General features: G+C 38.8%; 1 protein-coding gene across 21 annotated transcripts in view; it reads left to right on the top strand.

The window, feature by feature from the left end:
- The window catches only part of OSBPL9 (oxysterol binding protein like 9), a 275611-nt gene that overhangs the window by 128711 nt on the left and 128418 nt on the right, over positions 1-18482 (top strand). For 18 of the 21 annotated variants that reach the window (NM_001280144.1, XM_063795750.1, XM_063795636.1 and 15 more), the window contains 1 exon segment: positions 11562-11612. The exons of the other annotated variants lie outside the window; for them this stretch is intronic. In NM_001280144.1, the coding sequence (NP_001267073.1) occupies positions 11562-11612 (51 nt within the window). 21 annotated transcript variants of the gene reach the window in all.

Below are 18482 nucleotides of genomic sequence, written 5' to 3'. Positions count from 1 at the left end.
ATATAATTAAGTAGTTACAATCAAGATATAATCAAGTAGTTACTTTTGTGCTTTTGATTTAGTGCTTTTTATTAGATATTATTAATCTCTAATTGTTTTATTGTAATAATTTAAAATACAGTTGTAAAAATTTGATTGAAGAGGACTGAAAGTTAACAGAACCGGGGAAAAGGTTTCCCCTGTGTTACTTGGGAGTGTTGAATAGCTTGAATTGGGACTGAATGGGCATATTTTGAGTGAATTATGTTTGTTGGATGAGTAAGATAACTGGGAAAGTGGTCTGGGACCATTCATTGAGCAGACATTTATCTATTAATAATACCTTCCAGGTCCCAGGCATTAATTAGGTTCTGAAAGATAGGGTGGGAATAATAGTAATGTAAAGATAATTTTTTTTTTTTTTGAAACAGGCTCTCACTCTGATGCCCAGACTGGAGTGCAGTGCATTGTAACCTCTAACTCCTGGGCTAACAGGATCCTTCCACTGCAGCCCCCTGAGTACCTAGGATTACAGGTGTGTGCCACCACACCTGGCTAATTAAAAAAATTTTTTTTTTTTTTAGAGATGGGTTCTCACTATGTTGCCCAGGCTGGTCTCCAACTCCTGGCCTGAAGTGATCCCCCTGCCTCAGCCTCCAAAATGCTGAAATTACAGGTGTGAGCCACTGTGCGTTGCCATATTAAAGCAGATTTAAGACTGACATTTAGCTAAATAGTTCTTAGTATGTTCTTACAATTACTTTTTCCTAAGGATTTAAGAAATGGACCAAGCAGGCAGACCGCTGTGTGATTTGAGATTATTATGAGCTATTCTCTTGAGAATGCAGGTCATCTCATTGTTGGTCATTACCTTGCTCTGACTGGGGCCTCTTTTATAAGGGAATTAATCCCATTCATGAGGGCTCTGCCCTTGTGACCTAATCACTTCCCAAAGGCGCACCTCCTAATACCATCACCTTAGGGGTTGGGATTTCAACATATGAACTTTGGGGGGATGTAAACATTCAGTCCACTACAGTATGTATTCCTATAAATACATGTTTCTCACATTAAGTAAGCCATAGAAGGATATTTTCTAGAATAGTTTGTGAAATTAATTTTGGCAAGATAAGTTCTACTTTCTGATAGACTTATGTGACTCTTTCAGAAATTTCTTACCCTGGGAAAATAAAAATTGTTTCTGATTTTATTAATTTACTGATTTCCAGAAGGTTCTTTATTTATAGCCAGCAAAAAGCTGCTTTTGGTTGCTTAACCCCATCCTAGATTACTTCTAGCAGGGCCTTACAAATGTGTTGATTATATCACCAACTATTTTGATAATGTAACAGTTGGAGGTTAGGATCTGTTTCTCAGCTTCCTGGGAGCACCGGGTCAATGCCGAGATAAATATCTGTTTAGATCTACAGAATAAATTGATTTTCACACTGACAGTATATCGAAGAGAATCTAGATATCCTAAGGTGTTTGCTGCCTAGAGCTAGGCACACAGTATTGATTAGAATGTTTGGAATCAGCATTCCTTAGATGTTTCTTTACAGAAAAAGTACTGACTTTTAAAAAAGGTAAGTGTCAAGTGGTTATAAAGATGGTAGCTAGCGTAAAGGCCAAATGTTTTTTTTTCATTTGAGGCAGGTTTAACAGACTTAGTAACACACTAAAATCTGTGAAGTTTAATTTGTCTTTGGGCAGCCGATTTTAATTTTCTGACCAACATAATCAGAATAATAATAGAAGCTTCAAATTACTGGCTGTTGAGGCATAGTACATAAAATTGAGGGTTACGTTAATGAAAATTTAAATGGCTAGCTGTACTTATGTGTCTCCGTCCTATCATTTATTCAATATTTTTTGAGTTTCCTCTGTGTAATAGGTCAATATTCTCCTAGAATTTAAGGCTAATAGGGATGATGAAATTAAGTAATTTCAGAATTGTTTAATTACAGATTTATAAAGTACTTGGCAGGCTCTTAATTATTTATCTTTGTTAATTTTATCATGAATGCACACAAGGTATTCTGGATCAGAGACATTTCATAATAATAAATGTATTGGCCTGCTTTTGCCCTAGTCCTTACCCCTAGGATGATGCTATAAAAGCCAGGTCAATTGTCCTGCGTGAGTAGCCAGACACTCTGTAGGTGGGGGACAAGGAAAAATTATTTTTCTCTCCTATGAAGGGGAAATAGGCAACTGTCCCCCTCCCCTCATGAAACGGTCACTTAGGAAAGGTAATAAGCCTAAATCCTAACTCCAACCCTTTGGCATATCTGGAGTTTTATCTCTTTTTACATACAAATATCTAGGGAGATAGCTGTACCCCTTTTCTTAGCACCTTGGAAGCTTGGCCTAGGGAACTGCTCCAGGCTGTAACCTTTTAAACTTCTCTGGGAAATGAGAGAGGGTTTTATTATCCTTCCAGACCAGTTGAAAACAAAAGATCTAATCCTTATGGCTTGCAGAAATGTTGCTAGGACCCTAGAGCTTTTTAGAAGAACATTGAGAAATCCATGGACATTTTATGTCTTAGTCTGTTTTCTGTTGCTATAACAGAATACCACAGACTAGATAATTTATAAAGGAAAAAAGTTTATTTTGGCTCATGGTTTTAGCAACTGGAAGAGCATAGTGTCTTCTTGCTGCTTCATAACATGGTGGAGGGCATCACATGGTGAGAGAGGTAGAGCAAGAGAGGTGAGGGAAATTGCTTTTACGACAAAGTCACTCCATCAATAAAGAGCACACTCCTGTAATAGTGACATTAATCCATCAAGGAGGACAGAGTCCTCATTAATCTATTCATGAGGATGGAGGGATTAGGTTTCTAACACATGAACTTTTGGGGGATACACTCAAGCCCATAGGATTTTATTTTCCCACAGTATTATGGGAAAAAAAGGGTTTTATTATATCCTTGTTAGAAGTGAAGGGTTGGCTATCTGCTCTAGAGGTTCAGGTAAAGCTTCCCTCCTCAGGGAACTGAGGGTAAGTAGGAATTAGCCAGTAAAAAGAGTGAGGGTAGATGAGTAAAGGCACTTCAGGCAATGAGAACAATCCATGTAAAAGTCCTTAGGCAAGAAAGTGATTGGCTGGTTCAGGGAACTGAAAGATGAGTGTGGGTGGGGCCCAGGGATGATGGGGTATTTTGAGGTAGGCTGGAGCCAGGCCAAGCAGGGTCTCTAGAGAGAGCAAATTGATAAATGTGCATTATATTTTAAGTGCAATGTAGAGCCATGAAGTACTTTTTTTTGCTTGCTTGCTTGTTTTGTTTTTTAATCGATGAAGTAACCTGATCAGATTCATGTTTTGAAAAGACTCCTGGCTCCTGTGTGGAGAAAGGATTGGAGGAGAGGAAGAAGAGATAGAGAAGAATTAGAAGGTGATACAGGCTGGGTACGGTGGCTCACTCCTGTAGTCTCAGCACTTTGGGAGGCTGAGGTGGGTAGATCGCTTGAGCCCAGGCGTTTGAGGCAGCTTGGGCAACAAGGCAAAACCCCTTCTCTACAAGGAAAAAAAAAATTAGCTGGGTGTGGTGGCACGTGCCTGTAGTCCCAGCTACTCTGGAGGCTGAGGTGGGAGGATCACTTGAGCCTAGGAGGCAGAGGTTACAGTGAGCCAAAATTGTGCCACTGTACTCCAGCCTGGGCAACAGAGTGAGACCTTGTCTAAAAAAAAAAAAAAAAGCAGGTGATACAATATTGGGATGTATTGTAGAGGGCTGGATTGGGGTGGTTGATGGTAGAGATGAGGTTAAATGAAAGGTTTTGAGAGTTTGTTTTTCTTTTTCCCTTATGACCTCATGAAAGAAGATTTGAGAGCTTTTATGAGACAGAAATGAGGGGACTTTGATTGATTGGATGGAAGAGAGACAGGATCACGAGTTAGTTTTATACATGTTGAGTTTTGTTTTGTTTTGTTTTTGAGACGGAGTCTTGCGCTGTTGCCCAGGCTGGAGTGTAGTGGCGCAATCTCGGCTCACTGCAACCTCTGTCTCCCAGGTTCAAGCAATTCTAGCTGCCTCAGCCTCCCTAGTAGCTGGGATTACAGGCGTGTGCCACCACATCCGGCTAATTTTTGTACTTTTAGTAGAGACAGGGTTTCACCATGTTGGCCAGGCTGGTCTTGACCTCATGTGATCCGTCCGCCTCGGCCTCCCAAAGTGCTGGGATTATAGACGTGAGCCACCGCGCCCAGCCCATGTTGAGTTTTAAATGCCTTTGAGAAAGCCAGGTGGAGATGTGCTGAGGGAGAGAGTGGAGAAAATGTGAAATAGCCCTTGCCGAGAATGGGAGAGCAAGTCTACTGATGAATCATTTCCTGCTCTTCCCTCTGCCTGGGACTTTGCCCGCAGATTCTTCACTTTACTCGGTCCTCTAATTCAAATCTCAGTTCTTGTATCAACTCCTTGAAGAGCTTTTTCAAGCTACTTAAGTTAAAATAGAACCTCCTTTCCCAACAATAACTTTCTGATCATCACTGCTCTAATTTAAATGTGTCCCCCAGCATTCATGTGTTGGAAACTTAACTGCAACACTGCAACAGTGTTGGGAAGTGGGGGCTAATGGAAAGTGTTTAGGCAGTCCCCTTGTAAACAGATCAACGCCATCACAAAAAGGGCTCGCTCACTTGTACTCTTTGCCTTTCCACCCTCTGCTCTGCGATAAATAAGAGGGCTCTCACCAGATGCTGGTGCTTGGATCTTGGAATTCCCAGCCCCTTAAAACTTGAGAAAATAAATTTCTGTTATAAATTATGCAGTCTCTGGTATTCTGTTATAGTAGCACAAGATGCACTAAGACAATCACCTTCCTTTATTTTCTTAACACTTATCACCAGCTGAAACTATCTTCTTAACTTGATTTTCTTAGGCAAAATATCTACTCACATCCTTTGCCCATTTTTAAATTGGGTTGTCTTTTTATTGTTGAGTTGTACGAGTTCTGTATATATTCTCGATACTATACCCCTACCCAGATATATATGATTTGCAAATATTTTCTCTCATTCTTTGGTTTGTCTTTTCACTTTCTTGGTAGTGTTTTTTGTTTGTTTGGTTGGTTTTTTTTTAAAGACATGGTCTCATTCTGTTGCCCAGGCTATGGTGCAGTGGCATGATTATAGCTCATCATAACCTCAAACTCCTGGGCTCAAGGGATCCTCCTTCCTTAGTGTGATAGTGTTCTTTAAGGACAAATGTTTTTAATTTTGATGATGCCCAGTTTATTAATATTTCTTTTATTGCTTGTGCTTTTGGTATCATGTAACCATTGCTGATTCCAAGGTCACAAAGATTTATACCTACATTTTTATCTAAGAACTTATTAGTTTTACCCTTTAAATTTAGGTCTTGGATCCATTTTGAGTTAACTTTTTTTTATGGCATAGGGTAGGTATCCAGCTTCATTCTTTTACATATGGTTTAATCATCATTTGTTGGAAAGACTATTCCCTATTGGATAGTCTTGGCACTCTTGTAAAAAAAAATCACTTGATTATGTATGTATGGGTTTATTTCTATACTTGCAATTCTATTCCATTGATCCTATGCATATCCTAATGTCAGTACCACACTGTCTATTATTACTGTGGTTTTGTGTTGCATTTTGGAATTGAGAAGTGTGAGTCCTCCAATGTTCTTTTTTTGAAGTTTGTTCTGGCTATTCTGGGTCCCTTGCAAAACCACTGAATTTTAGCATCACCTTATCAATTTCTACAACAGAAAAGGGGAGTTAGGATTTTGATAGGTATTATATTGAATCTGTAAATCAATTTAGGGAGTACTGCCATCTTAACAACATTAAGTCTTTCAATCTAAGAGCATGAGGTATCTTTCTATTTATTTAGGTCTTCTTTAATTTCCTTGTGTTGTTTTGTAGTTTTCAGTGTACAAGTCTTATGCTTCTTTTATTAAATTTACTACTAAGTATTTTACCTTTTGATGCTATTATAAATGGAATTGTTTTCTTAGTTATATCTCCAAATTTTTTAAATCTAAAAGTATAAAAATACAATTAATTTTTGTTATTGAATTTCTGTTTGAAACTTTGGTGAGCTCATTTATTAGCTCTAATAGTTTGTTTTTGGTGTGGATTCCTTAGGATTTTCTTTGTTGTTGTTGTTTTTTGTTTTTGAGACGGAGTTTTGCTCTATTGCCCAGGCTGGAGTGCAGTGGCACAATCTCGGCTCACTACAACCTCCTGGGTTCAAGCGATTCTCTAGCCTCAGCCTCCTGAGTAGCTGGGACTACAGGCGCCCACCACTCCCAGCTAATTTTTGTATTTTTAGTAGACATGGGGTTTCACCATGTTGGCCAGGCTGGTCTTGAACTTCTGACCTCAAGTGATCCACCTGTCGCAGCCTCCCAAAGTGCTGGGATTACAGGTGTGATCCATTGCACCCAGCCCCCTAGGATTTTCTATATGTAAGGTTATGTCTTCTTCAAACAGAAATACTTTAAACTCTTCCTTTCTAATCTAGATGCCTTTATTTCCTTTTCTTGCCTGATTTCTCTGGCTAGTACCTCCAGTACAGTGTTGAGCAGGAGTAGCAAGATAAGACATTTTTGTCTTGTTCTTAGGTATAAAGCTTTTAATCTTTCATCATTACATATGCGGTTACCTTGGGCTTTTCATAGATGCCCCTTATTAAGTCAAAGAAGTTCCCTTCTGTTTGTAGTTTGTTGAGTGGTTTTTATCATGAAATGGTGTTAGATTTTTTTAAAAGTACCTTTTCTGTGTCTTTTGAGATGATCATGTGATTTTTGTTCTTTATTTTATTAATATGGTATATTATATTGATTGTTTCTTATACGTTGACTCAACCTTGTATTCTTGGGATAAATCCCACTTGGTCATAGTATATAATCCTTTTTATATCTTGCTGGATTTTGTTTGCTAGTATTTTGTTGAGAATTTGTCCATCTATATTAGAAACAGATACTGTTTTTTACGTACGATTTTTTTTCTGGTTTTGGTATTAGAATAATACTAGCTTTATAGAAAAATTGGAAAGTGTTCGCTCTTCTATATTTTGGAAGAGTTTGTGAAGGTATGTCGTTAATTCTTTAAACATTTTATAGAACTCACCATCTGGGCCTGCGCTTTTCTTTGTGAGAAGTTTTTTGATTACTAATTCAGTCTTTATACTTATTTTACGTCTATTCAGATTTTCTATTTTTTCTTTAGTCCGTTTTGGCAGTTTATATCTTTCTTGGAATTTATTGGTTTCATCTAATTTGTTGTTCATTGTATTTCCTTAGAATTTTTTTGTTTTTGTAAGATTGGTAATAATGTTTTTTTTCTTTCGTTCCTGATTTTAGTACTTTGAATCCCCTTTTTTTTCCTTGGTCAGTCTAGCTAATGATTTATCAATTTTGTTGATTTTTTAAAGAACCAACTTTTGGCTAGGCACAGTGGCTTGCACCTGTAATCCCAGCACCTTGGGAGGCCGAGGCAGGTGGATTGCTTGAGCTCAGGAGTAGCCCGAGAACCCCTTCCGAGTAGAACATATCAGTTCGATATTCCCACTTCATGGGGGTAATCCTGTTTTGTCATCCAGCCGAAAAGACAGTAGCATTCATTTCAGAGTGGTCCTTTTTTAAGGTACCGGGCCTTGTAGCTGGAGGCAGAGAGAGTGACAGTTACTGGGCTGTAGACCACATATCTATTTGTGCCAATTTGCTTAAAAAAGGACATTTGTTAGCAGGTTTCAGAACATTGGTAAGATAACACTCAGTAGGAAGATTGCTGGCGTTATGTCAGCTACCTTTCTTTCATTACCGGAAGCTACTAGGATTCATCAGAAATAACCTAATATTTGGTGAATGGCATTGGCTTAGACAGATTTGCTTCAGACCAGGAGGTAGCTGAAGATCACTGGCAGCTGGGACTTTCCTCCTTATCTCTGTGCTTCTCTTGCTGTGTAGGCTTGCTTTCTTCGCATAGAAGGCACAGGACCAGTGGCCTCTGTACCTCACAGCTTCAAGAGCAGATAGGAGGGAGCTCTTCCCTTTGCCCCGGTTGAAAAACTTCCTGGGAGATGACTCTGTCCTTCCCTGTGGGGTAGTGGGTCCTGTGATTGGTCAGCTTCCTTTATCAGAAAAGGCTATGTCTGGTGGAAGCAGTCACACCAGCTTCCCTATAGCCCCGCATTAAAGCTGAGTGGAGAGAGGGAGGGAGAGGGCCCTGTGCTATTGTGAAAGAGGATAATTTGATGCTATTACAGCTCAGATAAGGTCTGGGAGAATGATTTGCCGGACAGGCATCTCCAACTGTGCAACTCAGCCACATTTTACATATGTAACACTGGGTAACTTACTTGATATCCCTAGTGTCATTTTCATTTTTAATATAGGAATAATTCTTACCATGCAAAGGCTTGTAAGGTTTACTGTATATAAAGTGCCTGTTACATAAGGGGCAGCAATGAGTGAGCATCTGCTGCTTCTGCTATTGTTATTATTAATGTTGCTATTATCCCTTTCTCCAAGTCCTCTTATTTAACGGTGTTATTTTGCTAAAACACACCTTTAAGAATGCTATTGCCCTCTTTGTAAACCTTTAGTAGCTCCCCATTAACTATTGAATAAAGTTAAATTTCCTTAACTACTCCATGTTTTTTTTCAGACCCTTCAGGATCTGGTCCCTGTAATCTTCTTTTCAGCCTCATTTTTAAAAATGTTTAATTTTAATTTTTTTGAAACAGTCACACTGTTTCCCAGGATGGAGTGCAGCAGCGCCATCTCGGCTCACTGCAACCTCCGCCTCCCAGGTTCAAGGGATTCTCCTACTTCAGCCTCCCGAGTAGCTGGGATTACAGGTGTGCACCACCATGCCCAGCTAATTTTTGTATTTTTAGTAGAGATAGGGTTTCACCACGTTAGCCAGGCTGGCCTTGAACTCCTGGCCTCAGTCAAGTGATCTGCCCACCTCAGTCTCCCAAAGTGTTGGGATTACAAGCGTGAGCCACTGTTCCTGGCCTTCAGTCTTATCTGTAAGTTCCTGTCTGCACCCTGTGCTCTTGTCTGTACATCTACTCTCCTATGAATAGGAAAGTAAAGTTTTCTACATCTGTGCCTTCGCTGATGTTGTTTCCTTGTCTTGGAATGGCCTTTCCCCCACTACCTTCCTTTTCTTTTTATCAGATTTCTTTTTTCTTTCTTTTTTAAAGCCCCAGGTTGAAACTTGAAACCTGATCATTTCAGTTTTGCTTCCTTCCCTGATCTTTTTCCTTGACTGGGAGGAGCCTTCTGGAGTCCACAGCACTTATTTTTGCTCTATTACGATTGTTTACGTGTTAGTCTTTTTTTTTTTTTTTTTTTTTTTTTTTACATTTTGCAAGAATCTAAGCCAGTTGTTTTGTAGAATGTCACACATTCTGGATTTGCGTGATTATTTCCTAGTTGTATTCGTTTTAATTATTTTCAGTTATCTCTCTTAGTTTTTTCTTTTTTGTTGTTGTTGAGAAAAGGGTTTTGCTCTGTCACCCAGGCTAGAGTGCAGGGGTGTGGTCATGGCTCACTGCAGCCTTGACCTCCTTGGCTCAAGCAGTCCTCCCACCTCTCAGCCTCCTGAGAGCTGGGACTATAGGTGTGTACCACCACACCTAGCTAATATTTTGTATTTTTTGTAGAGATAGAGTTTCGCCATGTTGCCCAGGCCGACCTCGAACTCCTGGGCCCAAGTGACCCTCTTGCCTTGGACTCCCAAAGTGCTGGATTAGGAAATTAGGAAACGACTAGGATTATAATTGGCCCTCTTAATGTTGTTTAATTTGTAACCCTAATAGTTGTATTACCACTGGGACCTGTCTTGCCTTTTTTCTGTTTACTGTAATTTTATTTAAAAAATTGTGTTATAGTAGAAGAGGATCAAGGATGAATATATTCTTACCTTGTTTGGGTTAATTTTGCATTCTAACCTCATCAGGGATTTTCAAATCTAATTATTATTTTTGTGTATTTCCTTTACACTTTTGAAGGGAAGATAAGTATAGGGTACAGTAAAAGGGTGACTAAATGCTTAAGGAATGTTTTCATCAACTGTTTTCTTTCACTGTGTTATTAGTAAAGAACTCTTTTCAACTCTGCTTGGTATTGAGAAATTTTTTTCCTAAAATATATGAGTCCTGATATTTATAGTTAGAACAAAAAGAATACTCTGTTTAGTATCTCGGTAATCACTTCTGAACATGAATTCTTACGGCTCAAGACTTTGGATGTAGGGCATCTATAGTTTCATGTGGGATAATCATCTTTAAAACATAATCATTCAATATTGGCTTGTTTTGCTGCTTTCTCACACAGGTGGAGTACAGGAAAATACCAGTTGTTCAAGTATTAAGTATTTGTTCAACTTCCATTATTTGAGATGTTACTTTGTTGTATTGCACATGACTAATTTACTCTTAGGAATATTTACTGAATGTAAACATAGCACTTTTGCATAACATAGGCTTTGCTTGGCTCAGTTTAGTAAGAGACACAGAAAGGCTAAGTTACATTTCATCAGTAAATGTTTTTTGAGCACCTGATGTGTACCAGACACTGTTCTGAGGCATAAGTCAGATACAATTCCTACCCCCTAAGGTATGTGTAGTCTTGTGGGTGAAGTAAACCAGCAATTATAACACAGGGTGATGCATGCCACAATAGGGGAACACACAGAAGACTCTGGGAGCCCAGGGTGGAAATCTAAATCAGACAGAGCTAAGGTGCTTGGAATGACAACGAGGCAGAACATTTGGGTCAAGAAAATTCCAAACTGAGGGACATTGGATGAGAAGTCACAGAAGCAAAAAATGTTACCCATTTGGGGAATTGCAGAGGTAAAGCTAAAGCAATACTTCTTGAGGTATGGTCTTCTGTTTGCCTTTGTCATAATTATCTGGGGGCAGCCGGGTGCGGTGACTCACGCCTGTAATCACAGCACTTTGGGAGGCCGAGGTGGGTGGATCACCTGAGGTCAGGAGTTCGAGACCAGCCTGGCCAACATGGTGAAACCCCGTCTCTATCAAAAACACAAAAATTAGCTGAGCATGGTGGCGGGTGCCTGTAATCCCAGCTACTCTGGAGGCTGAGGCAGGAGAATCGCTTGAACCCAGGAGGCAGAGGTTGCAGTGAGCCAAGATTGAGACATTGCACTCCAGCCTGGGCGACAAAGCGGGACTCCATCTCAAAACAAAACAAAACAAAATAATTATCTGGGAGTGATTCTTAAACCTCCAGGTGATTCTTAGCCTTCTAGGTGGTTCTCTGACTCTCTAAAGTATGAGAAACATTCGTACTTAAGGGAATGAAGAAGGAATGAAAATAATGATGTAATACATGTTACATTAAAGGTAAGTGTAAAGTTCTATGATTAGGTTAATTTATATAGACTGTATGACATTTTCATTTAAAATCTGTTTATTTTCCTATCCATAAGTAGTTTCTTTTTGGAAGGGGAATTGGCAGAAGGGATGGGTATTACTGTAAATCTTGTCCTTTTATCCCCAGATGATTCTAAAAACAATTTACCAGTCTGTTAATGTTTTATTCATTGAATGCTTTGTTTTTCTTTTAGTCCAAGGACAAAATGATGAGAGGCTCTCGCAGAGGATGTGTTAGACTCAGAGTGAGTATTTATTCATTTTTATGAAAATCAATTTTGACAGAAAGAAGAAAATTGTATTCTGATAGAATTATGGAAGTCTAAATTTAGTTTAGCTTCCTTACATAATTGTTGGGGCAGGTATCTAAGTCTCAGAGAGAAAATGTGATTTCTCCAAGTAACTGTTAGTCAGTATCAGAACCAGGACTAGAACTCAGTTATTTTGGCCCATGATTCAATGTTGTATTTATGACTTAATGCATGTTCTGATTTTCTTAAACCTCTACTTTACAGACAAGAGACAAGGGCTGGAAATTAAGTGAGTTATAGTGTTGGTGGTATATCAACAGTAGAAAAAATGGAAAAATCCCAACTGTTAGCTGCCGCTGCTTTGTTTTTCCTGTTCAGCACTATTTAATCATGGTATATATAGCAGTGCTATCCAGTAGAAATACAATGTTAGCCACATCTATAATTTAAGATTTTCTGGTAAGCCACATTTCAAAAATAAAAAGAAACAGGCAAAATTAATATTTTATCTAGGTCAGTATATCTGAAATATTGTTATTTTAACATGTGATTAATAAAAAAAAATTAAGATATTTTACAATCTTTCTTTCCATACTAACTATTCAAAATCCAGTGTGTTTTTTACACAAAGGGTACATCTCAATTAGGACTAGCTTTACTTCAGAGAAGGGGATCAATAGCCACATGTGACTAGTGGCTGCCTTATGGTGCGGACCTATAGCTTCATGCTGCTTTCAGTTTCCACCATTGTTCAAATAGGTAAAGGCAAGAAAGAATGCATGGCTAGGGATGCAGTTTCTAGTATCCCATTGTATATGAAGAAAAGTGGCCTCTATCATAACTAGGTTAATCAGCTTCTAGGAACCTTTTCTTCAGGACCCTGTTGACTTCTTTCTTCCACCTTTTTTTCTGCATCCTTACTTTTGAAGATGTGAATATATTTGGTAAACATATTATTGCCCTTGTTAACAGTCCTTGATAGAACTGGGAAATACCGCTGAGAAAGACACCAAATTATAATAGAAAAATCCTGGCACTGAGATAGGAGTAGGTATGGGAGATTTGCAGGATGGAAATGAGACAGGCCTGTTTCAAGCAGATGGTATATATGTGATAGCACAAAGATTTTTAAAAATTCAACTTCTAGTTTTTGGATTTTTTTTTCCTAAAATTTTCCTTTGGTTTCTCTTTTGTCTATTTGGTGTAATTACTTTTCTAAGCACTTGCTGTTGACCTCAGTCACCAGTCAGTCTGGTATTAACTGCTCTTTTGGCTTGAGATAAGTTCAGTAGTGAGACTTTAGCAGAACTGTCTTGATAGAGCACTGCAGTTGAATTCCATCTGGATTTAGGCCACTGTCTCATTGTTACAGTTAATCCACTGGTTTTGTCTGTCTTTATTTTTTTGTTTTTGCTTTTAAATGTAGCTTAATTAATTATTAACCCTTCTAACTACCACCTTAAGAAATAGAATTTTGTCAGCTGCACCTGAAGCCTCTCCACATGCCCCAATTAAATAAATTACATCCCTTATATGTCTCCTAAAGTAATCACTTCTTACATTTGGTTATAACTTTTTTACCCAAATGTGCATCCCTAAGTCCTATAGTTTTCTTACCTATTTGTTTAACTTGATGTCTTTTGTTTACAATTTGTCTGTTGAAGAATCTGGACTGGCTGGGTGCTGGAGCTCACACCTTTAATCCCAACACTGGGAGACTGAGCGAGGCAGAGGATCATTTGAGCCCAGTAGTTCGAGACCAGCCTGGGAAACATAGTGAGATCCCCATCTCTACAAAAAATTAAAAAAATTAGCTGGATGTGGTGACACATGCCTATAGTCCCAGCTACTTGAGAGACTGAGGCAGGAGGATCACTTGAGCCCAGGAAGTCAAGGCTGTAGTGAGCCATAATTGTGCCACTGCCTTCCAGCCTGGGTGACAGAGTGAGACCCTGAGACCCTGTCTGAAAAAAAAGAAAAAAAAAAAAAAAGGAATCCAGACCCTTTGACCTATAAGAATTTTCCATAGTATAGATTTTACTGATTGCACGGTGGTGCAGTTCACTACATTCCTCTGTCCATTGTTTTTGCTGCAAATTGGCAGCTGGATCCAGAGACTGGATCAGACTTAGGTTTGATCCCTTTGGCAAGACTGTAGGTGGTGGTGTGTTCTTTTAGCAGCAAGAACATAGTGTCTAGTTTTTGCCCTTTGTTGATATTAGCAGCTATTGATGTTCAGTACCTACACCCATTAACTCATTGAGGGTTGCAAAATAATGACAGGCTATCATTTTGTTTTAATTTTTATCAGAAATAATTTTATAAGGAGACATTTCATCTATTATTTGGTTACCCAGTGGTGCAGTTAAAATAGGCAAGATGACTGCTTGATTATTTCCTATTATTTACCAAATTTTAAAGGTAATGAATTGGCTTCAAAAACAACCACTTATATATGTGTTTATATGTATATTTCCAAAAGAATTGGAAACAGGGACTGAAACAGATGCTTATATATCCATGTTCATAGGATATATAACATGGATATATAGCATTATTTGCAATATTCATAGCATTATTTGCAATATTCACAGTAGCCAAGAGGTGGAAAGGATCCAAGTGGCCATCCACTGATGAATGGATAAAAAATGTGGTATATAAATACAGTCTATTATTATTATTATTATTATTCAGTCTTACAAAGGAAGGAGATTCTGACACATGCTGCAACATAGATGAACCTTGAGGACACTAGACTAAGTGAAATAAGCCAGTTACAAAAAGACAAAAAGGGTATGATTCCACTTATGTGGGATTCCTAGAGTAGCCAAAATCAGAGACAGAAAGTAGAATGGTGGTTTCCAGGGGTTGGGAGTACGGGAGATGGGGACTTAGTGTTTAATGAGTATGGAGTTTTCAGTTTGGAAAGATGAAAAAGCTCTGGAGATGGATGGTGATGATGGTGATCATCACATCATGAACAATGTGAATGTCCTTTATGCCACTGAACTATACACTTAGAAATGGTTAAAATAATAAATTTCATGTTAGTATGTTTTACCATACACACAAAAACACCCATATATTTCACAGTTTTATAGGTCAGACATCTCTGTTGGGTTTTGTGCTTAAGGTCTCGTATGACTGAAATCAAGGAATTGGCTGGACTGGGCCCTTATCTGGAGGCTCTGAAGAAGAGTCCTCTTCCAGGCTCATTCAGGGCATTTGCAGAATTCAATTCCTTGTGATTGTAGAACTGAAGCCCTGTTTGTTTTTTGTTTTTTGTTGTTGTTGGCTGTCAGTTGTGTTCTGCTTTCAGCTTCTAGAGGCTGCACGTATTCTTGGTCACGTGGCCTAGACCCCTCCATTTTCATGTCAGCGATGTGCATTGAATCCTTCTGGTGCTCTGAATCTTTCTGACTTCCCATTTGGCTATCAGCTGCAGAAAATGCTCTGCTTTTAAAAGACCTCATGTGATGACATCGGATTAGGTCCACCAAATAATCTCCCTTTTGCCATGTAATGTAACATAATTACTCCTGCGATATCATATTCATGGTTTTCATCCATACTCAAAGGGGAGGAGATTATACAGGGGCAAGGGTCTGTGAGAGTCATTCTTAAAATTCTGCCTACTACACAGCATGACAGAGAAGAACCAAATATACCTGTGTTTGATTCCCATTTTTACCCATTCCTTTGTTGAGTGGAAAAGGGAAGCTATCATAAGCTTCCTGAGCTTTAGTTTCCTCTTCTTAAGGTGGAGATAATACTCTTCTTGCAGAATTTTGTGACGATTAGGTCCTGGCACATAGATGGAACTTAATAATTAGAAACATGTATGTGTGTGTTTGTCCGTCTGTGTGCACACACGTGCATTTTACTAGGCTTTGTAGTATTTTCCAAAAATTAAACTGCCGAGGCTTTTAGTCAAGAAATATCTGGAGGGTTTGTTTACAATACAGTTACCAAGTCCACCTTCTAGATAGGCTGCTTTAGTGTAGTGTTCTGGAACCTTTATTTTTAAACAGATTATCCAGGTAATTATGTTGTGTAACCAAGAGGGACCACTGGTGTAGAAACAATCAGAGAGACCTGGGGCTGAATTTTACTCAGCTCTTCCCTTACTGACTCTGACATTGGGCACATTTCTTAACTTTTATGAGGATACTGTGATATAACTGGTATGGTTGTTGTGAGGCTTAGCAATTATGTATGTATAGGAAACAGTAACTGCTATGGATGACAACGATGATGACGATGATGAATATGGTAGTGATACTGCATCTAGATTCCAAATGAGCTTAATGAGCTATCATTGACTGCACTACTGATCTTGCCCTTGCCCCATCCATCCCATCCTATATTTGAATCACACTATGTTTCTTCCTGTTCCCTCACTGTGCTTCTTCATTCCTCATTGCTTCTGACTTTTTCTTTTTCTTATATCATGGAAGTTCTGCACCCCCTATCTGATGAGCTCATCGCTTAAGAGACTTTTCAAATGTTACCTCATATGTGAAGCCTTTCTAATCCGCATACTTCTAACAGGTTTAATTCTCCCCATCCTCTACATTTTTTTTTCCTTCTTCCCCCACTCCTGCTTCTCCTCCCCCTCCTCGCTCTCCCCCCAACTTTTGACAGGATCTTGCTCTTTCACCCAGGCTGGAGTGCAATGGTGCGATTATAGCTCACTACATCCCCAAATTCCTGGCCTCAAGCAATCCTCCTGCCTCAACCTGCTGAGTAGCTAGGACTACAGGTGTGCACCACCACACCTAGCTAATTAAAATTTTTTTTTTTTAGAGACGAGGTCTCACTGTGTTGCCCAGGCAGTCTTGCTAACTCAGTCTCCTAACTCCCGACCTCAGGCAGTCCTCCTAACCCAGTCTCCCAAAGCATTGGAAATTACAGGCACCAGCGACCATGCCTGGCCTATTTTTTTACATTTGTAATTTAGAGCCATGAAATTACTTGTTACATTGTATTACATGTTAATTTTTCTGTTGTCTCCACTTGGATAATAAGTTCCTATTCAGTTTCACAGTTGCCTGGCACATAATAAATACTCAAAAATGCTTAGTGTTAATTTTATGTATTTATAAAAATAATCAGTAAATGTTGGGAAATTTGCCTTTACTATGGTTTGCATACAAAAGAACTGTGGGAGTTATTTATCTTAAACATAATGTGAGCCAGTGGTATGATGTATTTTCTAAAAAAACAAAGCAAAACACCCACGTGAACATAGGGTACATAAAAGGAGAATGGAGAAAGGGACCATAGAGGAAACCCAGATCAGGTGCTGTGCTGGATGATTTTCATACACATTCCTATCATAACCCTGTCAGGTAAATGCTCATATTTCATTTTGCAGATGAGGAGACTGAGACACAAACTACTCTTAGTAACTTATCAAGGTCATATAGAAATGGTGAATCTGAGATTGGACTTGGGTCTTATTTCAAAGCCCTGTTCAATTCTTAATGTTACTAGGCTCCCATTCCTCTGGACTAGAAGAGTGAATTCAGATACTGTAAGTCATTATAAGGTAGTGTAAAACCAGTGGAGGAAAGCAGAAAAGTGAAAAACCTTCTTTGTGTTGGTTATGAAGTGTGTGCCACTAGATGGTGCCCTTTCCTTGATGAAGAAGTAAAATGTTGCTTGAGTCCTGTGGTCTGATCCTCTCTCATACTAGTCAAAAACAAAACATTGGCATTTTCAGATAATATCTGGAAAATGGAGACATTGACAACATTAAAGAGGCAGTGTGGCCCGGGCTTGGTGGCTCATGCCTGTAATCCCAGCACTTTGGGAGGCTGATTCAGGAGGATCACTTGAGTCCAGGAGTTTGAGACCAGCCTGGGCAACATAATGAGACCTCTTCTCTACAAAAAAAAAAAAAAAAAAAAAAAGAACAAAATTGGCTGGGTGTGGTGGCTTACACCTCTATCCCAGCTACTTGGGAGGCTGAGGTGGGAGCATCACTTGAGTGCAGGAGGTCGAGGCTGCAGTGAGCTGAGATCATACTACTGCACTCCAGCCTGGGTAACAGAGCAAGACCCTGTCTCAAAGGGAAAAAAAAAAAAAAGTAGGGTGTAGTGGCAAAAACAAATACAGGGCATGTATGTAATGAAATTCAGACTTGGATTCTGCCACATTCTGGCGTTGTGACTTGAGGCAACTTTTCAGCTCTGAGCCCTATTTCCCATATCTCTGGAATAGACATCATGCCATTTACTCATAGTGTTGTGAGTACCAAATTAGTTAATACATTTTGAAAAGTACTCAAACACGGTGTTTGGAGCTTAATAGGATCTAAATGAATGGTAGTTTTTTTTTGTAATTCATAATTTCTATTAATACAGATGAATCTCAGATTCTGAAGAATTCTAAAGGGCCTTAGGAATCACCAAAGAAAAATGAATTATATTAAACAAAGTTTTAATGGTAAATTTATTATACATCTTTGAAAACTATTAATCCACATGTGATTTAGAGTAACCCTCTTTTACTCCATCCAGTGAAACTAAGTATTCCATTTACCTGTTGTGCTAGGTATCAGAATTGAATGTGATTTCCTGAGAGATGCATTATCTATTCTCTTTTCTTTTAGTCTACCACAAGAGAGGTCGGTGGTGCACCATGATAGAATATTAATATTTTCAGTAATGACTTCTGTTAGTGCCCTATTTCATTGATACCATCACTTTTTTTTTTCACAATGCAATAAGGTGTTATTTTTAGGTTAATGTATAACTGTAAGAATGTCTTCCTTTTTCCCTTGGATCTGTATCCTGTAAGAACTTTTATCAATTGTCTTGTTATTTCACAGTGAAAAGTCACTCTATTCATTGTGGCTTT

The sequence above is a fragment of the Pan troglodytes genome, chromosome 1, assembly GCF_028858775.2.
Source record: "Pan troglodytes isolate AG18354 chromosome 1, NHGRI_mPanTro3-v2.0_pri, whole genome shotgun sequence".
Taxonomy (NCBI): Eukaryota; Metazoa; Chordata; class Mammalia; order Primates; family Hominidae; genus Pan; species Pan troglodytes.
Note: the sequence above shows the minus strand (reverse complement) of the source record. Positions and strands in the feature narration are given on the sequence as shown.